This window comes from Candoia aspera, chromosome 3, assembly GCF_035149785.1.
Source record: "Candoia aspera isolate rCanAsp1 chromosome 3, rCanAsp1.hap2, whole genome shotgun sequence".
Classification (NCBI taxonomy): domain Eukaryota; kingdom Metazoa; phylum Chordata; class Lepidosauria; order Squamata; family Boidae; genus Candoia; species Candoia aspera.
This window is the reverse complement of record NC_086155.1, coordinates 174557300-174580992: the sequence shown is the minus strand read 5'-3', so window position 1 is coordinate 174580992 and position 23693 is coordinate 174557300. Positions and strand designations below refer to the sequence as shown.

At 37.0% G+C, this 23693-nt stretch overlaps 1 protein-coding gene and 1 non-coding gene across 2 annotated transcripts; both read left to right on the top strand.

Moving 5' to 3' along the window:
• The first annotated feature begins 613 nt into the window (after positions 1-613).
• On the top strand, positions 614-706 carry TRNAY-GUA (transfer RNA tyrosine (anticodon GUA)). Its single transcript has 2 exons — positions 614-650; positions 671-706. It is a non-coding gene; the product is annotated as a tRNA-Tyr (tRNA).
• A 457-nt stretch (positions 707-1163) lies between these two features.
• Positions 1164-22489, top strand: MYBL1 (MYB proto-oncogene like 1). The gene is made up of 16 exons (XM_063299350.1): positions 1164-1578; positions 6893-6998; positions 7089-7160; positions 7401-7493; positions 9258-9478; positions 10538-10721; positions 11078-11152; positions 13917-14018; positions 14798-15031; positions 15403-15753; positions 16903-17048; positions 17265-17379; positions 18841-18957; positions 19045-19149; positions 20101-20283; positions 20993-22489. Exons 1-16 carry the CDS (start codon positions 1559-1561, stop codon positions 21119-21121), a joined length of 2253 nt encoding a protein of 750 aa, XP_063155420.1. The 5' UTR covers positions 1164-1558; the 3' UTR covers positions 21122-22489.
• Positions 22490-23693: the final 1204 nt, after the last annotated feature.

The window sequence follows — 23693 nt, the reverse complement described above, 5'->3', positions numbered from 1 at the left end:
TCAGAAAAATAGATTTTACAGCTGCTTAATCACAACTAGACGATAACTGAATTTCTAGATATTTGTTTTAGAAGACAGCAATATTTTTCGACGGGCCAAAAAAAAGTTTCCTTCTTTAGGTGGTAGGTACTGTATGTCAATTATTGTTAGCCCTATTCATTCGTTCCTACATAACAATGAAAAGCAGAAATGGGCTTTTTTAAAATATAAGTTGTGGATCTGGGGATTATGCCCCCCCAGTTCCGAAATAAACAGCCAAATCGACTGCTTTATCTGCGGCTGCTTTACTTGGCCACCAATCTTCAGCGCGGAAAGGTTGAGCTAAAGCGAGGGGAATTTACTTCGCAGTACACGCCTAGATTTATGGTCCTCAGTTTCTACGCTCACTGGAAAACAATTCTCGTTGACTTCAGTGACAGGTCAGCATATGTTGGACTAGGCTAGAAGTTTTACAGAGATACGTTATTCTCGTCAGTAAATATCTTTTTAGCAACCACAGAATTTGGGTTGAAAATACAGTTGCATCTATAACCTCCTCTTAAAACTTCATCCTCAGCGTCACTACTTCCAACGCACGTCTGTATCCCGGGCATTAACGTACTCCTACCAAGTCCCTTCGATAGCTCAGCTGGTAGAGCGGAGGACTGTAGAGGCAGAATTTCGCACAGGAATCCTTAGGTCGCTGGTTCGATTCCGGCTCGAAGGAGGCTGGTTTTTGTTTCTCTTTTGCTTATTTCACACTGGTGTTTCACATTGGAAAGACTTTTGTATTCTCACTGATAAAAGTTCGAGTTTCTCGAGAAAGCAGACTAAAAATTGAGCGGTTCCATTTACACAGCCAGCAAAAGGAGCCGATCCGAAAATAAGCCAAACTGTCCCCCGCCTTTTTCTTTTAAAGGAGCGCGAGAAAAGGAAGAGAAAGTACCACATTCGCTAACGCAACATACTGCACGCTGGAAACACGTGAAGCCTTTCGTTTTCTCAAGCTCTCGGTGAGGCAAAGACTCACATTCCCAGCAGCCCTTGAGTTTGAGCCCACCAGTAGCTCCTCCTCCCTCGCCGACCTCTCCAGTATCCCGCCACCTTTCTTCTCTTACTGGCCGTTCCCCTTCCTCCCTCGCCCCAGCTCCCCCGTTTGGTCGCGTGCTTTCTGCAGCAGCCAATGGGGTGTCAGTCCGCGTGCGCAGATTCAAACGGTGGCTCTGGACAGAGGCTGGGCGCGAGATTCGGCGGCAGGGTCGAAAAGGAAAAAACAACAACAACAAAAACCCAGCGAGGTCGGTGGCGCCTCCGGAAAGCGTCCGAGGCGGGGGACCGAGCAGTGGAAGCCGGACGAGGGCCCCGCTTGCTTGGTCCCCGACCCTTTCGCCTGCCGGTTCTGGCTGGGTGTCGGGCCATGCCCCCTGTGCGGGGAACGAGGCGGGGCCGGGGCTAAAAAGCAGCGCCCCCCTTCCCGGACTCCCCTCCCGGGATCGCCCGACCGCCTCGGCTGAGTGAGCGCCCCGGTCGGCGGTGCCACCCCCGCTCCCCTCTCCTTGCTTTATGGTGCGCGCGAAGGATGGCGAAGAGGCCGCGCAGGTGAGTAGCCCCGCACACCCTCCCACTCGCCGCCTTGGCATCCCACGCCCGTCTCTGGGCTTCCCTCTCTTTCCGCCGCGGAGCAGGCCAAGCCACCCTCCTGGGCGAGGGCTTCTTAAACAGCCCGCCTGTCCTCTCCACGGATCTCAGAAGATTTCTGCTGTCGCTTCCACGTGCTCTGGCACCTCGGATCTTTTTGCCCGTGTACTTGTTCTCCGCTATGCCTCGACCTGGATCTTTCTCGTGATGGTTCCAGGTTTTGTTATGCAGCCTTTACACAGTGCGAGAGGATGGTCCTAGCTCATTTGTTTAGTTACTCCCTCCTTTGATCCTAAACCACACCGTTATGCCAGGTTTACCTCTCTGGAAGAGACTGTTTCTTCCATCCCATTTATTTTCTTTCTTTCACCACTGCCTCATAAAAACTTGAGCATTCCTATCCTGGCATTTCTCTCTCGGTTTTTTGCTCTCCTTTCAATCTTTTTTGCTAATATGTATGTACAGTACTTGCGTGTGTAAGAGAGAGAAAGCCTGAAAGAGAGTGATTAGTGGATCCCCTATATAGTTGTTACTAAAGTAGCTTCCATATAATATGTATATGTATATATGTATGGGAGTATGTAAGAATAATAATTTTTAAGGAAGGATGCAGAAGGGAACAATAAACTATTGGTCTTTAGTCAAAATGTGAACAGATAAATTGAACAGTTTTGCCTAACTATTGAAAAACTAGATTTAAACAATTGTGCAAACTGTTTCCTATTTTTCCGCATAGCAAAATTACATATTTTGCTATACGGAAAAATAGGAAACAGTTTGCACAATTAGACTACAAAGGCTAACACGCTTTTCTTTGCCTATCAAAGCTTTTCTTTAAATTTGACTAAATAATGGTAAAACAGGCATCCAGGATGGAAGAACATTTTATTGGGAATTACTAGTATAATTCAGGACATAGTGGGTTCTACACAGCAGTATAGTATTGACACAGGTATGATGCTTTTCTGCTCATTTACTAGGAGAATAAACAAATACCTAATAGTTGTAACCATTTTTTTTCAAATTGACACATTTGCAGGATAAATTTCTTGCTGTTTAGTCAATTTCTCTGAGGATAGCATACAAAAACACATAAAAAACCCATCAATGGTCAAAATAATCAATACAAAACAATCTAAAACTGTGGTTTAAAAAAAAGGATAAAACATAGCATTAAAAATAAACAGAGGACTAAAAGATCCAAAGGTACCGAAACCTTATTTCTTAGTACTGAAAAGATGACAGAACAAGAGAAGGAATTTACTGAGGTACTGAAAGGGCTGGCTACTGAGCAACAGTCTGCAGTCCCTCAGCAAGCAAGGATACTTGGCATGAAGCCTCTAGTAATGAATAGCTTCAAATATATAGGTACTTCTTGACTGGTTAATTTGATTGGTTAATTCCAGGATTTTGAATTGAGCCCAGAGTGGGAACCAAAGAAAGGTAATATAATACTGGCACTGTATGATTATTATGCCCAGTTCCACTCAGTATCTTAGTTGGATTTTTCAAGGGCATTCCCACCTACATTATATTATGATTTGTCTCCTTTATCTGGATTAAGTTTTTCTTTTTTCAACTTTGAATTGTTAATACAATTTTGTAAATCTTATGAAACTGGCGGAACTTATTTCCAAATAAATAGAAGGTACAGAACTAATATGAATGGCTTTTGAAGATTATAACATGGAAAATTGATCCAATTTAATTATTGTTTATATAGCTTTGTTTAATTATGGCATATAATAATGTCCAAACCACATTTCTGCCAACCAGAAGCAGAGAACTGCCAAATCAAGATTTGAAACCACAGTTTGAACTATATTTGCAGAGGCTTAACAGTTTGTGCTTAACAGAGGCTTTCCATTATATTAGAAGTTGGAAATAGTTTTCTGTTCAATTGAAATAGGGATAATGGTATTTATACCTTTTGTCTATCAAACACTCATTTAAGTCTCAAACCTTTTCAGACTAACATTTATTAAAAGGCATAAGCTTTTGTGAGCTACAGCTCACTTCATCAGATGCATGTTGCTCATGAAAGCTTATGGCTTTTAATAAAATTTGTTAGTCTGAAAATGTTAACAGAGTTCTTCCTGTTTTTGGCTACCGTAGACTAAAACAGCTCTCCTCCTACAGTGTTGTTAAGTCTCAGCAATCCTATGTATTAAATTTCATCAGCATGCTAGAGTTTTGCATAACAAAGTTTATCTTATTTGAATTAACAGCTGATATATATATATATATATATATATATGTCTGTGTGTGTGTGTGTGTGTGTGTGTGTATAGGTCATTGCATTGGCCTACAATAGAATAACTGGGAAGCATCTAAGGATATATCTTCAGAATAATTTGGGAGAATAGTAACTTTCCATTTTGTGCAGATTCTATAGCACATGCCATAATAAGGTCTAGCAAGAAAGACATAAAGTTATGTAGAAAATAAAGACCTCTGGCTGTTTGATATTTATATCAAGAACTATTTGCAGGGGTGGGGAATTCGTGGCTCTCTAGTGTTGAAGTGTAGTTTACATCATTCCTTTCTGTGGCCCATGATGATTGAAAGAGTTGGGAGTTGTAACTCAACCATATTTTGAGAGTCATGACTGCCATCTCTGACTCAAAGGGACAGAATCAACTTGTGCAGAAAAATAATACTGTAGTCCTGTAGATTGTGATCTTACCAATATATTTTCCTAGCAAATTTTAAAGCGTGAATATTAATGACTCTGAGAAATGCTCTTTAGATGTGAATATTTTCCTGGACACAAATGTTGTAAAAGAGTTGAGCAAGAAGACTATGAGAAAGTGGATTTGTCTGTGTTCTAGCTGTGATAATACTGCTTTAACTTTTTGTAAAGAAGACTACAGTATGATAAAATTGTAAATGAAACATCTAATTCTGTTAAGATTAGTACAGTATTCTGTGAAGCCAGTAGATGGCAGGCTGTTCTCAAGGAAGCACAAAAGGGATAGCTTTCCTTATTTGTTTTCTTTAATAGATTTGAAAATGAATACTGCTGTTTAATGATTATCTCATAATGTGCAATATTTGCATAGAATTAACTTCCTTATGAGCCAGTTTTGTGTAGCAGTTAAGGCAAAAGGCTAGCAACCGGGAGACTGTGAGTTCTAGTCCTGCCTTAGGCACAAAGCCAACTGGGTAACCTTGGGCCAGTCATTCTCTCTCAGCCCTAGGAAGGAAGCAATGGAAAACCACTTCTGAAATCTTGCCAAGAAAACTGCAGGGATGTGTCCAGGCAGTCTCCAAGGATTGGACATGATTGAACAACAACAACAAAACTTCCTTATAGAAAAGCATAATTTTTTTCTTTATATATCTTATTTTTATCTAGGAAAAATGCCATGTATAAACTAGCCTAGGCATTTGCAAAAAGGTACAGTGAATGAAAAGTAATGCCTTCACTTCTATAATGTTAACTTAAATAAGGATATTTTAATAAATGAAATCAGAAAGTAATTCTTGAAATGAGCTGTTTTGGTACCTGTATTCTCCACATGATCACCACCATTCGCTATACACTTCTGCCGATGATGCACAAACTTCTTAAAGCCATCATGAAAGAACTCCGTACTTCGTCTTCTGACAGTCCTTTCTACTTCTTCATTTGAGTCACATGCCCATAAAGATATTCTTTCAGTTTTGAAAAAAGGTGGAAGTAGCATGGCACCAATTCTGGACTAGTGACTGGCCTAGTATTGCCGTGTTGTAGCAAAATTTCCTTGTGCTTCTGAACTCTGCTTAATAGTTGTTTCAAAGTTTTGAGTGTTGCAATGTAATACTCTAATTTGATATTGGTGCCTGGTTCAAGGAAATCCAGTGGAATAATATCATTTGCAACCCCAAAAACTGTAACCATGAGTTTTTCTGCCAAAGCCCAGATTTTAAATGTTTTTCCACAGGTGAAGATATGTGATGATACTGCATGAACTGATGCTTCCTTTTTGGTCATAAGGATGAGCTTGTGTTTTGTTCACTATCATGATGCTGTGAAGAAATTCCTCACCTTCATTCTTGTAGCTTGACAATAATTACTGGGAAATTTCAACTCTTTAATCTTTCTACCATCAGCATGCAAGGAACCCATCTTGCACAAACCTTCCAATATTGAAGAATATCAGTAATGTGACCCACATGTTCATGTAAAATGCCAGGCTTGACAGAAATTTCCCCTTGAATGATCTGCCAATCGTCCTTAATCAGTTCATCAAACTTTCTCATGTGAAATTCATTGGTTGTTCTTCCAATTCATTCTTAATCACACAAATCGGTTCTTCCTGGTTCACTATCTTTACAATTTGTTGGCCCAGCAGTGCACATTACTTACACATCAATACAGCCATCACCATAAACAATCTGTATTGAAAGGTGAATTTTAATTGGAGAGACTCCTTCATTATGCAAAAATTCAGTTATGGCATGTTGCTTAAAGCACACTAACGAGTACAGCAACTTTCTGCCAACTGAAGTGAAAGAACAGATGCTAAAGAACATGTCAGAGCTTCTAGCTCATCAGTATTGCCATCTGTTTGCGATTTATAACACAACGGAGGCAGTACTTTTCATTCAACCCTCCTATGTTTGGTTTTCCAAAAATAAGATTTATGACGCTTTCTGCATGTTTGATTATGCCACTATGAGAATGTATCTGTGTAACACACATGAAATACTGTATATAGATAAATTTGCTTTAAATTGGTATTAGCCACACTGGGAAACCATTGGACACTGTGTTATCATTGGAACTAAAGATATATTTCATGGTATGCTTAAATTACCTATTCTTTTTTTTTTTCCTGAAAGCATCAAGGCTTGGTGTTGGCATAGATCAAGAATGTGAAATAGAGGATGGGTGCAATTAAGCAGGCCCTCAAAGAGAAAAGAATGTATGAGTAAAAGCTAAAGACAACTAAGAAATATCCCAGTTGGGATATTCTTTCCTGGTTGCTTTCTGCTTAAAAAATTTAGAGACATGTAAGCATGGTCATATATACCATTCACATTATGCCTACTTTGATCCTATGTATTTTAGAAGTGCATATTCATATTCTCAAAAGGATTTGATTTGGTTGCATCTCAAAGTTTTACTTAGACTTTAGCTACTTAGCTGATGATAGTGTATAAACAGATGCTTAATAATTTGCAGTATCTTTGAGTTGCAAATGTTGACTGTAAGTCCTCTTTAAAGCATGCGATACATAGGCATAGATTTACTGTCAATGTTAACTTAATAATAGCTTGCACTTTGCAGTGAGGAAGATGATGATGACCTTCATTATGCAGATCATGACTATGAAGTACCACAACAAAAAGGGGCAAAAAAGATATGTAACAGAGTGAAATGGACCCGTGATGAGGTGAGCTTAACTGTACTATGGCTTATCTTCCATATAGTATTGGGTTTAGTGTTGTAAGTGTATTTATAGATATTTTATCATTTCTTACAGGATGAAAAGCTTAAAAAACTAGTAGAACAACATGGTACAAGTGACTGGACATTTATTGCTAGTCATTTACAAGTAAGTAGAAAATGATTTACTGAGGCTTTTCTGATTTAATGCTCGAGGGGTCTCATAGCATCACTGTCTGAACAAACAATAGGCAGGTAGAAAAAAGATAGCTCTGTATATCCATCTATCAGAACTCAACAGGAATTCTTAGTTCTTAGTGGAAATGCTATGTGAATATGAGAGTCCTACAAAATCTTGAATCAGGATGACATGCTACACAGAGAATAATTATTTTTCAATTTTTTGCAGAATCGTTCTGATTTTCAGTGTCAGCATCGATGGCAGAAGGTCCTAAATCCAGAACTTATTAAGGGCCCCTGGACTAAGGAAGAAGATCAGAGGGTATCGGATTTATATTTATATTGCTTCTAAGTACTAATTTTGTTTCAGAAAGGACAGTACTGTTATTCAGGTATCTATTGTCCTGTTTTGCCATATGTTGTTCAATACAAAGTAGGGTATAAATAAGAACATTATAAGTGTTTGCATCCATATTCTTTTGCCACTTAAAATAAATGCATACCTTGTTTTTAGCTTAAGGGCTGCGCTTGGCCTTTAATTAAAATACATTCCTATTTAATATAACTCTCCATAAGTCTTAGCATTCCTATTCTCTATTATACAATTATTGTCTTTAATTGTGCAGAAATTTAAGTAATGATTAACATTTTTTCTCACTGAATTGTTAATATTGTTCCTTTTGGAAATAGATGTTAACATATATACCAAATCAGTAAAATGTTATGTGAAACTGACAATACCTTCCAAATAAAATTACTATGTATAAATAAATATTTCCCAAAAAGACAAAGCCATAATTTAAAATGTTCCCTCGGTGGATTGCAAAGTTAGAAACAAAAACAGTAAAATACAATAATAAATAGTAAGGCTATGGAACATTTTGGACTTAATTCCAAAGAGGTTCTTTGGAGTACTCAGTGTTATAAAGGTAGCACATTTTTACAATTGAGCCATGTCTTTTCTCTGGATTGTATGGAAGCTGTGGAGAACAGCTGTGGATTCCCAGAAAGGATGCAGTAGCTCTAACAAGGTGTAGTCCAACACTGCATACATGTCATTGCCTATCTTGCAACACATTTTTGGAATTAAGTCTGAAGTATTGCGTAGCACTAGAAATGTCATAAAGAAGATAATATAAGACATACAAATGCCACTAAACCTGTATAGTATGGGCAGTTATAAAAATGCCTGGGAGAAGAGGAATGTTTTGGCATGGAGCAGGCATGCCTCTATAGAAAAGACATTCTTCCTTGCAGCTATTGGCCAAATTTCATGACTTTCTGGGCATCTTGAGGAGAGCCCCTGAGATTGCTGGGGTAAAAAGGCAGGTGCATATGTAATTGTCCTGACTCCCAGGAAACACTCTGTGACAGGGAACTGTTCTCTAATGTTTATTGCTAATACATAACAGTAATCCTAACAAACTGAACAAGCGTGGGAAAAACCCAGCCATATAAACCCCGCAGATTAAGGCGGTCCCAGTCTGTGCCTCTTGGAATGGCTCACCAATTCCTCAGTGCTACGCATGCGCTTAACAGTCTGGAAGGGAGCCCCCTGCTCGCCATCCTTACTCATGACAGTAATATTCTGTTTCCTTTTGTTAAATATCCAGTTTCACCAATAAATATTTGGAAGGGAACGTTATAATCTAGTTTTGTAAGATTATTTCAAACTATGTTCTGTATCCTATCCATTAGATATTCTATTTTATGCTGTACTTCACCAGCTTGCTTCTAAGTGTGATAGTAGGTATGGTTTATACATAATGCTATGGCGTAATGTGAAGCTTTTTTTTTTTTTTTGCTTAGATCAGTCAACCCATTATGACATAGTTGGGCCACTATGGCTTTTTCAACAAACTGTGCTTTAAAAAATCCTGGCTTAGCATTATGTAGGATCTCAGCCATAGTATTTTCATGATTCTCTTCTTCTCCTCAGCACCAGTATCCTAAATGTAAGCCACTGGAAATCTTTTGTGGCTAAATAATTAAATAAATGGAATGAGATTCTGTGCTTCTTCCACATGGGTGTTGTTTTTTTTTAAAACAATGCTGGAGAAAATGTGTTATTCAATTTGTATTCTAGGTGATTGAACTTGTTCAGAAATATGGTCCCAAACGCTGGTCTTTGATTGCAAAGCACTTAAAAGGAAGGATAGGGAAACAATGTCGAGAGAGATGGCATAACCATCTTAATCCGGAGGTAAAGAAATCCTCATGGACGGAAGAGGAGGACAGAATCATCTATGAAGCTCATAAACGTTTAGGAAATCGATGGGCTGAAATTGCAAAACTGCTTCCTGGGAGGTATGTTTGTTTGTTTGTTTGTTTGAAATGGTGCTATTATGTAGCCCTGTTTACACAGTATACTAATAAATCTTCCATTAACCCAGTTAGATCTTCTGACTGTTCATTCTGGTAGCAAACCATCACATTTAACTGGATTAAGCCTCCAATTTGGGAATACAGAGTTTCTGCCCATTTTCTACAGGAAGTGACCTTGTGCCAGGAGACCTTGTGCCAGGCTTTATAATATTACTGGTCAGGCAGCAACAGTGCTTCAAATCTTAATTCATCCCAAAATAGAGAACTCTCACTGCTTGTCCCTACTGTCCTGCTTGCTTCCAGCAAATCCCTTTCTTCCCAGTCTTTATCACCCCACATTAAAGTGTCCTATGCAACCTTGTCCCCTCTTGCAGCATGGCCACAGAGGGCTTAAGACAGGCTGTCAGAGGAATGTTGAAAGCTCCCATTTACTCACCAGCCATTTTAAGTTCAGACCAATACCCCCTCTCCTCCATGACCCATGAGAAGCAAAGCACATTTACTTCCTTTGCCCGAAAAGCAAAGCTTTTTGGTAAGAGAAACAAATAATAGTGAAGAAGCCACCTCCAACCACTAAAGAAGACCTACGAGGACATAAGGCAACTTAGAAAGTGAAAATGGGGCAATAAGGCATAATGTGCATAATTCAGGAAACACTCCTGGCCACTGGGACATACTCGTGCAAATCTCTGTTAGAAAGTTAGTACTTTGATTTTTCTTCCGACATTTTTTGAGAAGGGATAATATAAAAGAAGTGTAACATTTTAATACTTCTTTTAGAAGCATTTAAAATACAATTTCATTTTAGGAAATTCTAGAAATATAATTTTGCATTTTAGCATTTGTGACTTTTCTTATTTCTTGATTAGCCTGCATAATTCTCAATTCTATGCAATACATAATAAACAATGTTTACATTATGGACATAGTACAACTTATTAAACACTTACTGTCTCATTCAAAAAGAGTTCATTCTTTTCCATTGACATTGGTATAACTTTGGAGAACTTGACTTTGGATTATGTCCTATAATTTGTTTAGGACTGACAACTCAATAAAAAATCATTGGAACTCTACTATGCGAAGGAAAGTTGAACAAGAAGGATATTTACAAGATGGAATCAAGACAGAGCGCCCTTGTTTATCAAAACTGCCACACAAAACTTGTGTGTCTACAGATCATCTGCATGCCCAAAATCAATTTTACATACCAGTTCAGACACATGTAGGTTCCCAAATATTTTTATATCCATATCTTTTACTGTAGGGAAATGTGTATCAGAGCTTCATGCTGCAAATAATTTAGAATAAGATACTTGAAAGAGTCCAGAATTTTTAATACCTTTCATATTTATTTGTTTTTGACACTTTTTTAAACCTAAAAATACTTTTTCACTGGGGCCCTGAAAATATTTGGTTTTTTATTTTGTTCATCTTAATATTCTTACTTTGTCTAAAAGTGGTAATTTTTGAAAGTGAGCATGTGTACAAATTAAAATGTTTTCTAAAATTAAATGTTTAAGTCATTCTGTAGAAATAATTGTGTAAATATAATTATGTAAATAACTATTGATTTGTTAGATACCAGGTTACCAGTATGTCTCAACAGAAAGCAGCTGTTTAGACCACATTGCAGCTCCTTCAAACTTCATTCAGGTAATTGCTGGGTAATTATACTCACCTTTCAGTCTTTTTAGAAGACCATGATGACAGCACAAAAATATTTCTGTTTAAGAGCTTTATGAAAAAATATTTTTAATAGGCAGCATACCACCAGGAATACAGTCAGCCTCAGTTCTTTTGAAATGATTGACATATTATGATGTTTAATTGTATACTTTTTCCATGAATGAAATGGAACTGACTTTGATAAATAAAACATTCATATGTTAATGGCAGCTGAATTATTTCTAGATCTTAGATAGCAGATAAAATCTATGTGCATGTAGCCTTGAATTTTTAAAAATGTTTCTATAGTATCAAATACATTGATCTAGTATTAAGTTCCCATTTTGTGCCTCCTGAATTGCCCTTTTTTTGTTTTTTAATATATCAGTTTAATAGGGTAGAAATTGCTTTTTAGTAACATCTTGCTAAAGAATAGATGTATTTAAGAATTTGGGGAAGAATTTTTGTAATTGAGCAATTATGAAATAAAATAATTACTCATGGTCAGTTTGTACATCTATATCAATAGCATCTGACAGATATGATGTGTATTTTAAAATACTGCCAAATCCTGTTTACTCTTTTGATAGTGGATCTGCAAGTTAGTCCCATAGTCTAATATATAAACATGTCTGTACAGAGCTAAATCAGACTGATAAAAAATTACAATAAATTAAAGGAATCAATAGTTCCACGCTGTTTTGCACTAATCAGGTCCAGTTTCAAATACTGTGTTCAATTCAGGGTACTATATTTTATGGATTCGGGTCAGTTTGAAGGTGTTCAGAGCAGTTACATCATTGTGATAAAAGCCCCGTCCTTTTTATATGTTTGCAATGTTGATGCATATCCAGTGGGTTGGGGCTTTCAGTGTTATTACCACCATTTTGCTGTTTTGACCACCCCAGTGGAGGTGGAGGTCAAAATTCAGTGGAGTGCAAGGATGATCAGAAACTAGAAACTAAGTGCATGAGGAAAGATTGAATGAGCCAAGGATCTGTGGGTTTGAGAAACCTGGGAGGAGATAGGTTATCACTCTTCATATATCAGAAGGAAACATGTAAAAGAGAGCTTTGACCTTTTATCTAACAATTCAGCATTCAGGGCATAGAATAATAATATTAAGTTACCTGCAGGCAGATTCTGGTTGAATGTTAGGAAAACTTTCAGTACCTGATAAGTGTAGTTTGACAGTAGAATCAATTATTAGGGCTGTGCAGTGCTTCAGATACAAAGGGTTGTTAGCCCTTTGAGGTAGTCCAGAGAAAAAACACCAACCATGAGTACTAACACTACCTTTATTGTAAGATTACAGTAACAGAATCTTGCAAGTCTGAAAGTACCTTTCCTCTCCCTTACTTAAACTGCCAAAAACTAGGGAGGGTCCCTTCTGCAATGTTTTCTTCACCACACCCTTCCTTCGGACTCAGATTTCGTTTATCAAGCCATTATCTAGACTGTGGCTATTCCTCCTGCCTCTCAAGGTCATTCCCTCATACCATTACAAGGGAAATGTGATTTTGAGCATGCATGGGCATATTCAGAGCACTTGAAAGCAGCTGGGTCTTCTCCAGGGCTCATCTGTTACTGTCCACAGCTGCTGCATGACCCAGGAAAAAATCTGTTTGGTTTAAAGCAGGGGTTCCTAAACTTTTTGCCATCACACTTCCCTTTAGTGTAATATTAATGTATACACCTCCCCTAAAAAGCCAAACTCCAAAATGAACACAAATGAATAATGAAAACAATACAATGAAACTTTGGGAAAGGTGGATTTATTGTAACAATGTAACCAAAAGGTTCTTCACACCTCTCATGGACTATGTATGCACTTTCCTAAGGGAGGTACACCTCACAGTTTGGGAAACATTGGTTTAAAGCGTTTTTAATGGGTACTCTCTGCATTGCTTTTCTCCTTGACTCCAGAATTCTGCCCAGTCTAATCAATTACAGGTAGTCCTTGCTTAACAACCATTCGTTTAATGACTGTTCAAAGTTATGACAGCGCTGAAAAAGTGACTTATGACTGGTTCTCGCATTTATGACGGTTGCAGTGTCCTGTAGTCACATGATCGCCATTTGCAACCTTCCCAGCCGGCTTCCAACAAGCAAAGTCAATGGGGAAGTCGGCAGGAGGTTGCAAATCACAGTCACATGATGTCTTGCTTAACAACTGTGGGTGATTCACTTAACAAGCACAACCAGGACTGCTGGGACTGCCATCACTAAGCAGGGCAGTCATATGTTTTGCTTAACTGCCTTGCTTAGCAACTGAGTTGCTGGTCCCAATTAGGGTCGTTAAACAAGGACTGCCTGTACCTAGTAAGGTGATGGCTCCCCCTTGTTGGATATGTTCAAGATGTGACTAGAGAGCTATTTTTCAGGGATGTTTATCTTCGTTGGGAATTTAGATTTTTGTGTCAAACAGAAAGCCAAACAGTACCTTCTGGTACTATGATTCTATAAAATGAGACCTCCTTCCAAATAGTGTAAGTCTGTAAGGATTACAACTTTGCTATGTAATTATTTTGAAGCATATTTTTGGAAATTAGATAACTGAGTTTCTTTTAAGAGCATGTTATCAGCTGTGTTGCTACTGTTAAGAATATTTACTTACTGCCCTGTTAATTGTAACGTTACCAAAAGTCCTGTTACCCTCTCACTCTAATGTCCCTTATAAATCATCTCTTTGTGGTGTGTCCTAAATGTAATTCTGTCTTTATGTTCTTTTTTTCCTCAATGTCCATTCTAGCAGCCGTTTGATGATGATCCTGACAAAGAGAAAAAAATAAAAGAACTTGAATTGCTACTTATGTCAGCTGAAAATGAAATCAGGAGAAAGAGAGTGTCCTCGGTAAGAGCAGCTTGTATAAATGAGACATTTTTGCTGATTGAGATGGAGAGAAGCATGAGGATCATTCTGCATAACTAGTGGCTAGAGGATTATATGTTGCATGCTTTCTTTATCATTTGGCAAAATGATAGAGAAAGCCTTTCCTCTCTAGGCAGAGGCAGGCAACATTTTGTTTAAAAAATGTTAAGCAGGTTAAGGGCACAGCAGGTGGGATGAGTACTCAGTGATGCCATGCAAGTGAGTGATGCCCTGTCTAGGGGGCTTGTGTTGGGTGCCTCTGACAATTTATTTTTGGTTTACTGAGCCTAAAGGAATGGATACATACCATAAAAAATTGTGGGATGTGAAACACCTCCATTTTTTGACAGTTTACCATTGAAATATAGCAGTATGATTTCTTGGACCACAATAAAGATGGTTGACAGGTTAAAATTAGACACAACTGCCATTCTTGTGAGAGTGGTTGATATAGAATGATTCCAAAACGTATGTCTGATTTAGATGGCTTAATAAGTGTTTTGACAAAATGGTGTTAATTTTAAGAACATGCCACATGGTTATATCTGCAGCATAAACCTTATTTTTTTGGAAATAAGCCACTCTGTTAAATGGGGCTTACTTCCAGGTAAGTGTGTACAAACTAATTAGAACCATATTACATTGATTTGCCAATCATTTTCTATATCACATTTCCATAATTGCCAGTGAGCTTAATTAATCATACATCTTCTATAGTAATAATAAACAAAATAAAACAGCATCGTTTTTTGTGTTCTTAGCAAGCCGGAAATTTTTCTAACTGGTCTGGAAACTTCATCATGGAAGATAACATGGCAAATACTTTAAATAGCCTTGGAGAGCAAACAAATGACTTTTATGATATGGATGATACACAAGCTGCAACCAATCAGCAAACTTCACCTACCAAATATTTAGCTGTGGAAGCAAATGCAGTGCTGTCATCTCTACAGACCATTCCTGAATTTGCAGAGACACTAGAACTCATTGAGTCTGTAAGTCTCAACCATGTAATTCTGTAATAAGTCAAATCAGAAATTTTAGAAATCTTTAATAACTTACAAGAATCATAAGTAGTAATCATTTTGTTTAACAAAGCTGGGATATTAACTGTTTATTAACTTTTATAGGGGAAATAATATACAATTAGCGAACATCTGAATTGCTGGGATTATCTGAGAAAGTAAGGTTATTAAATGAAACTAAAAGTATGTGTTAGAACTAAAGTTAATATCTATATATATTAAAATGATAAATGTATAGTTAAAACACTGATATCCCCAGTCCAGTTGGGGATAAAATAGCTCTTCTTTTAAAGAAATGTTGTGGGTATTTTTCTTCCCTCTTCTATTGATGGATATTGGAGGATCCTGTAGCATGGAGTGATGTCACCAGCTTTGACCTTTCTGATGCGGCTCCTTCACCTGTCAATCAAGCTCCAGTAAAATTAATGCGTATTCAGCATAATGATGGTGCCATGGAGTGCCAGTTTAATGTAAGTGTTGTACTTGATGGCAAAAAAATATGTGATGAAGAAGAGCCAAGATCTCCAAATGCAGCCAAATTCAGTACTCCTCCTACTATTTTACGCAAAAAGAAGAAAGTCAGAACTGGACAGTCACCAGCCTGTGAACAGAATGATGGATTGTGTAGCAACATTTCCAATACTACACTAAAACAAACACCAGTGAAAACACTACCTTTTTCTCCTTCTCAGGTAAATAAATATAGTGATTGCAACTAGTGATGTTTTATATGTGTGTTTACTATTTATCAAATTGCAAAACAAATGTATGAAGGAAAAATGAATGGTTTGAGAGGAAGTCCAAAAGAATTATGGTTGGATAGAGCTGATGAAATCCTCAAAAAATGTGGGATGAAAAGTTTAAAGAAGATACGATGAAGTGTAAGGGTGTGATAAAAGCCAGGATGTTTTGCAAGGATAGAAAGGTATGGAAAGGTATAGTGAATAGTGTTTATGTAAATTAGATTTAGCTGTAGTTCTTTTTATTATCTTGTGTATTTAATTTCTTTGGCTTACTATTTTGTGCTCCTTTTTTGTGCTGTGCATAATGTTGCTTAGCCTGAAGGGGAATAGCATGATGGATGTGTATGTATGATGTATTACCTTTTTTTTTTACAATCAGCTGACGCTCTCTGGGTAGTGTATAAAATGAGACGGAAAACATCAACGTCAAATACAAAAATAAACATAATATAAAATATAAAAGAAATGAAAAGAACCACAGAATGATATCAGAAAGTGCAGCAAGTAACTAAGGACACCAGACATAGAGTTTAAATGGAGGTAGAAAACTAGTTAATTAGAAAATGATTTAACCATTAGTACATCGGAAGCAATTAGATAGAAATACAGTTTTAAAAAATAAATCTATTTAGTTCTTCTGGTTATAATGTACTTTAAAGTATATTTGAATATCCTGAAATGCTTCCTACATTGTTGATGGTGTGTAGTACAATGTGTAGATCCAGTTTTTTTCTTTCAGCCTCTCACAGAAATGACTTTAAAGAAGAGTACTGAAAACGTAGAGAAGACAGACAACAACTCAGAATGAAAAGAAAATCGTATTGATTGTAAAGACAATTGGCAAATTTGCTACAAATCGTTTTGTTCCTAAGATTGTGAATAATAGTTGGGGATATCTCCTTTTGTACAAATAACTATTAATATTTTTATGAGAAAATGTTGCTGTACAGATCTTTCCATTGTGGTTCAAGATATGGAATAATTATTTCTCTTGCTATAGAGCTGTTCATAAGTGCACATATAGCAGATGTTAAACAGTTGGAGTTAAATACTTATTAACATACATCGTGTAATTTTGTATTCTTGTTTTATGTACAGTTCTTCAACACATGTTCTGGAAATGAACAATTTAATCTTGAAAATCCTCCATTTACATCAACTCCAATTTGTGGCCAAAAAGTTCTTATTACAACTCCCCTACATAATAAAGATGTAACACCCAAAGATCAAAAGGAAAATGCTGGGTAGGTACATAATTTAATATGGATTAGGAATTATGATTTTTGAAACAAAGAGAAATGAAAAGGGAAGTAAATCTAACTGGACTAAAAACAATTTCCAAAATATCGTAAAAAATAGGTTAAAATGGATTCTGTACTCTGCATAAAGCCTTTTCATTCAAAACAAGTTATTCTGATTATCATATGAATTTGCTTAAATATCTTTTGGGTTTTATATAGTTTTAGGACACCTACTATTAGAAGATCTCTGCTAGGCACAACACCAAGGACTCCAACTCCATTTAAGAATGCTTTAGCTGCTCAAGAAAAGAAATATGGCCCTCTGAAAATTGTGGTATGTACCATTTTGATTCATATCCCTTCTGTAATGTGACCAAACTAATTTATGATTAAAAAACTGATGGTTGATTAATACGACATAACTTATATTTGGAAAAGTTCAAAACTGTGTTATAATATCTTGTTTCTGCCCATACTGTTATGCTACCATATTTCTACAAGTTCTGTAAATTAAATACCAAAATTAAACTCCTTGTGTATTGGACTGAAGTACAGTACACCCTCAATTTTATAGATTGTGATTCAGTGGACTTTGGATATAAGAGACAAAATCTGAATTTCAAGCTATAACAGGTTATTCTTCCAAGCAAGAGGCAATTTTAAAAATGTACATCTGGATACATTTTGTGTTTTTTATATATATATATCACATATATCAAAACCTACTTGCGTTTTAACAGATAGTCAGCTGCAACAGACATGCTTTCTCTCCATTAATTTGTTAAATCAAGGGTTTACTGTATTTTAAAATAGTATACTCTAAAACTGGTCTTTAAGAGAAATATTGATTGGTGGCTATTATTACTATTACTCCTACTACTATTACTACTACAGGTAGTCCTTGCTTAAGGACTGCTCATTTAACAATCCTTTGAAATTACAACGGTGCTGAAAAAGTAACTTTATGACTAGTCCTCACACTCATGACCATCACATCTCCACAGTCACACGATTGAGATTCGGATGCTTCTCAAGCAGCAGTCATTTACAACCATTGCAGCATCCCACAGTCGCGTGATACCATTTGCGCTCTTTGCAGCTGGCTTCAAACAAGCAGAGTCAATGGAGAAGCCAACAGTAAAATCACAAGTTGCAGTCACATGGTGTTTTGCTTAATGACTGTGGTGGAAGTGAGGTTGTAATCCTGTCGCAGTCATGTGATATCTCGCTTAACAACTGTGTCGCTTAGCAATGGAGTTGTCGGTCCCAGTTGTGACTGTTAAGGGAGGACTGCCTGTATTGATGCCTCTCATTTTATGTCCCATAAGAACCCTGTGAAGTATTTGGACTAAAAGGTAATAACTGGCCCGAAGTCATCCAGTGAATTCCAAGGTGAAGGGGAAAGTGAAAACTTTGTTTTTCTGGTCATCCCTGTATAATACCTTAACCACTACAATGAACTGGTTGTCTACTTATTTAAATCTTTGTCTTGAAATGATACATGAATAGTCTGAAACTACACCATTTACAATACTAATTCAGAGTTTACATCTTAGTTGTGGCCCAGAATTTTGCCTACTTACTTAATGAGGAATGGAATATAATTACACAGAAACTTAGAGGTGGAAGAGGCCACTTAGGCCATCAAATCTAGCTGCCTGATCTTAAGAATTAATCAGAATATTAAAAGTTGGAAGTGCAAAATATAAGTAGAAAATGTGAGTTTAACATCAATGGATTGCAATAACAGTATAAGAAAATGATGAACTTGCTATTTTCTGCTATTTAATTTTAGTCACAGCCTCTTGCCTATTTGGAAGAAGATATTCGGGAGGTTTTAAAAGAGGAAACTGGAACAGATATATTCTTCAAGGAAGAGGAAGAGTCTGTCCATAAAGGGTGCAAACTAGAGGTAAATTATACTTCATGCAGCACTAGAATTTCAGGAACAATGGAAATAATTTTAATTCCTTCTCTTTCTGTAAAATATTGGTCATAGAACACTTCTGTAAAGAAAGTCAGGAAGTCATTGGTCCTGGATCCTTGGGAAAAAGAAGAACTTGGTGGCCAGTTTTTTGCCGAAGACAGTGCGTCAGATGTGCAGGTCGGTACCATGATATCAGAGATTCAAATATTTCAAATTCAACAGAAACAGATTGGAATACACTGTAGCTTCAAGAACTTCAAGCAGCGTTTTTCCTGTCGATTATTACTGCAAGAAAACATTATCTGAGTATCTTAAAAAACTGATTATAATGATCAGTAGTTTTAAGAATAAGCAGCTGCCTAACTTTTTTGATTTCAGCAAGCATAGTCCTTGGCTAACAATGGCAATTGGGACTGGCAACTGTTGCTAAGCAACGCAGTCTTAAAGCCGACTTCATGTGATGGCACTGACTTACGACGGCTGTTGCGGCAGTCCCACTTGCCATCGTTAGGCAAATCCCATAGAATCACAACGTCCCACAGTCACCTGATTGCCATTTGTGACCTCCTGCCTACTTCCCCGTTGACTTTGCTTGTTGGAGGCTAGCAGTGTAGATTGCAAATGACAATCATGTGACTGTGGAATGCTGTGGCTGTCACATTTGCAAGCTGGTTGCCAAGTGCCTGAATCACAATCACGTGATGGCGGGGAAGCTGCAGTGGCCGCAACTACGAAGAATGGTTGTAAGTCCCCTCGTTCAGTGCCATTGTAACTTTGAATGGTCGCTGAACAAGTACTAGCTGTAGCTCATTTTATATTTATGTTCTAGTCTGCTTTGTTCCCAGAAAGGGTTTCATTTAATGATGCCAGAATAGTGTCACTGAACATTTTAAACATTTTAAGTTAGAATTCTTGGAGTTAAATGAAAGCCTCTTGATTAATGAATGCCTATTTATAATGTTTTGTGCTAGTTTTTAAAGAATGATAAATGCTTGTAAAGCTTTGTCTCAAAATTTCTATCTGCAAACCTACAGGATGTAATTCTTAAGCTGCTTTATCTGTATAAACTTACATATTCTCCAGTCAAGATACAGATTGTTTTATTAAACATTTTTCTTTGCAATATAGTCAGAGAATATCTATACCACGTCACTTCTAATGATACCATTATTGGAAATACATGACAATAGAGACAATACAACTCTGGAGAAACAGGATTCTAATTCTAATTCAACAAAGCTGAATGTAGCATTGAAAAAAAAGCTGAATATATGCACTTCAAAAAATGTTAAAGCAGAAAAAACTCTTCAGGTCTGTATTTAGGAAATCTTAATATTTGACTCTATTTAAGCTATATTGTCTTTGAAATATTATTTTATAAATTATATTTCTGTGATTTGTTAATGTATAAAAAAATCAATAGTCCTGGTAATGTTCAGTTGGTTGTATAATTCATTTAATGCATTTCAAGGAGACGTTCAGCATCATACTTCCATGTGTGCAAAGTCGAGCCAGAGGCCTGTTTAGTGGATAGGAGTTTTGTACACACACTCACTCACTCACTCACTCACACTCCTTTTCTACCACCACCACCCCCCTCTAATTTCAGGTTATGGGTAAATTAGATAATGTAGAATACTGGATGGATTGTGGAAGAAATACACAGGCCTTCTCAATGGTCTCTTGCAATGCCTGAACATACATGCCCGTGCAGGTGCATTGGGAGGGGTTAACTAGTTCTAAGCATGGGTGCTATGCCTCCAGTAGCCTGGTGTCCTAATGTTCAAAGTGCTTTACATGATTTTATACATACTTATATAGGCTACTCAGGAAGCCAACGCTATTTTCCCCATATTCTAGTTCATAGCCTGGGACTTTACAATCATCAAGTGAAATCAAGAAATGTTGAATTGTTCTTACATTTTTTATTTTAATGTTTGGTTATGATAGTCTTTGGCTTTAAGAAATTTAATTGATTTGATTCTTTGAGTGTAATCGTTAACTAGATTATTTATAACAGGCAAATTGTGAATGGGAAGCTGTTGTTTATGGGAAGACAGAAGATCAACTTATTATGACTGAGCAAGCAAGAAGGTACCTGAGCACCTATTCAGCTTCTGGCAGCACTTCAAGGGCTCTCATCTTGTGATTGTCTTAAAAACGTATCAATCTACTTTTTTTTTTCTTTTTATTACAGACTTTAAGCTGAAATGTTGTGTTTGCAGTACTTATTTGAAGCTGCTTTCCAAGGGGAATGTAATACCCCTTTTTGGAAAAATAAGAAAGAATGCAAATAACCCCCTCCCCTTTTTTAAAGCAAATTTTAAATGGTCTTTCGAAAGACCACTAAACTAAATGGTGAAAGGAATGACTGAATATTTTTTCTATAAGCCAGTTTTCTAAATTATTCTTTAGTATATACATCTAATTTTCTGCTAAAGAAACTTTTACTATAGAGTAGACTGGGTGTTTCGTAATCTATGAAAGGAAAATGTACGTTACTCTTTGAAAATGCTTTTGCTGAAGTCATTTGCTTATGTAGCGATTTTAAACACAGAAGAAAGACTAAAGGAAGAATAGATGGTTGCACTACTTGTACAAGGTATGCTGCACAGAATTAACTACAGTGTTAAATGTATTTATTTGAGAATGCTACTTCTAATAGGAGAAGACAGAGATGAATTGAATTTTTATTAGGATAAAGCGTCAGTATTCATTAATCTCAAACTGAGACCATTGTTGAATGTATTGTACAGCATGTGGGAGCAGAATAGCTTTTGTAAATTGTGAGGCAGTTTGTGTATAATTTAGTTTCTTTTAAAGCTTGAGGCTGCAATTTCATCTAGTGCCCACATATTTCCTGCTGTTTTGCAAAGCAACATAAACTTGTCCTTGCCTCCAATAGAGAAAGGAGGAATAGTAACATACTGCCTTTTGTTCAGAAACTATATAGATATGCATTTTGCCTCTCCCTCTTCTTTCTTTAGTATAGTCTTAGCCCTAAGCAAAATATCAGGCTCAGTTCAGTCTGGTTCATTTGGAGATGAACTGTATTCCCTTTTGCCTTCCTGTCATCCAAATTCCGTTACACTTTGCTTTTCACTGCCAGTCTAGGTTGCCTGGTACACAAATCTGATGCTGCCCCCTATTTGAGACCTATATCCTTTGGCTTTTAAGGCTTTGGGATTCTATGCACTGCATTCAGATTGGTGGATCTTTGCAAAATATACAGTCAAAGGCAGTAAGGAAAAAGTATGTATGATTTTGGAAGATCAGGACAAAAGAAATGGATTAGTCCTGACTGACTGCCACCATGAAGGAAAACAAAGGGTTTTCTTATGTCATTGAGATGGGAAGTGAAGGATTGCTTTCTTTAATGTCTTATTCTCAGATTGTGCCTTCTGACAGTGCTGAGAGGGTGTTGCTATTCCATAAATATTGAGGCAAATATTAGGGAATCCAGGAAAAAGGGCTGGTGGCTCTTGATTCTGCAAGCAGCATTAGCAGTGGGACAGAATAAAACCTAACAACATAACAGTTTTGGAAAGGTGGTAGAATCTTTATGGTAGAAGTTAATAATCTGAAAAACTGGGGAGGAACCTCAAGTGAGCTGCTTTTTCATAGCATGCTCTCTTTTGCTCCTTGTTTCAGCAAATGCATGGCAATTCACATAAAGAGGTTGTGATACATGAGCTAGCTGATGGAGCAATGGTATTTTTTAAAGACATATACACATCTCAAGGAGGAGAACTTCCTCTGGACTTGGGCTGTTCTTCCAAGGTAGTATAGACTTCATTGTGAAAATGAAAATGAAAAAAGAAAGAAGAGAGAATGAGCACCTTCGCTGAATGATACTAATAGAGGAGTACATTTTGTGGCAGGATGCTTGAATTGTTAGGGTTGCTCTGCAAATATCAGCACCTGAAATGGTTTTATGTGGACACAAACAATAAGCAAAATTTTAGCCTCTTTGTATATATGTGTGTGTACACCCAAACACACACACATAGTGTCTTAGAAGCTTGTAATAAAATAACTCCATTTGAAATGAGAAGAAGAGTTAACTTGGTGCATTGGAATACAGTAATATTACAATCTGTGAAGTACATAAATTTGCATTTCATCTATTTAAAGATTGCACTATTCCCTTTTCAATCATGTAGGTTTACATAGTCATTTTAAAACCCACCTGACTTTAATTTCAGATACTCCAGAAATTGGATATTAAAGGGACAAACCTTTATGTAGAGACAGAATGTGATAAGACACAATTTGGCTTCTTGTGGCTTTAATGAAGATGTGAATCCCAATGCATTTTATTACAAATGTGAGAGAAAAAGCTGGCTCACTTAGCCACTTTTCTTGACACAAGTAGCCATGGGCCCTGTTACATTTGGGTCTGTTTTCGTATGGGGAGAATTTGAGTTAACTGGCCTATAGGTAGGTAACTGCTACAGCTGCCTCTGTGATCATGCTTGATGAATTGCTACCATAGTTGTGGCGCATGCTATTGGCCTGCCTCTATGTAGCTCAGCTCGCTTCAACATTTTCCCCATACCTAGGCGTATACATAACTAAAGAGGGGCCATGACTGCTTGTTCTGAAATTTGGAATTGCTTCTAAAATAATTTATAGCTGCTCTTGGGAGCCCTAGCAGCATTGTTACAAAACTGCTTAAAAAGCAGAAGTCTTTTTTTTTTTAATTTAAGAGTTGTTCATGC

Coding starts and splice junctions, on each gene's coding strand:
- MYBL1 (XM_063299350.1), top strand. CDS start 1,559: ATGGCGAAGAGGCCGCGCAG. Junction 10,722..11,077: donor ACATACCAGTTCAGACACAT/GTAGGTTCCCAA, acceptor TTGATTTGTTAG/ATACCAGGTTACCAGTATGT. Junction 15,032..15,402: donor CACTAGAACTCATTGAGTCT/GTAAGTCTCAAC, acceptor TGGATATTGGAG/GATCCTGTAGCATGGAGTGA.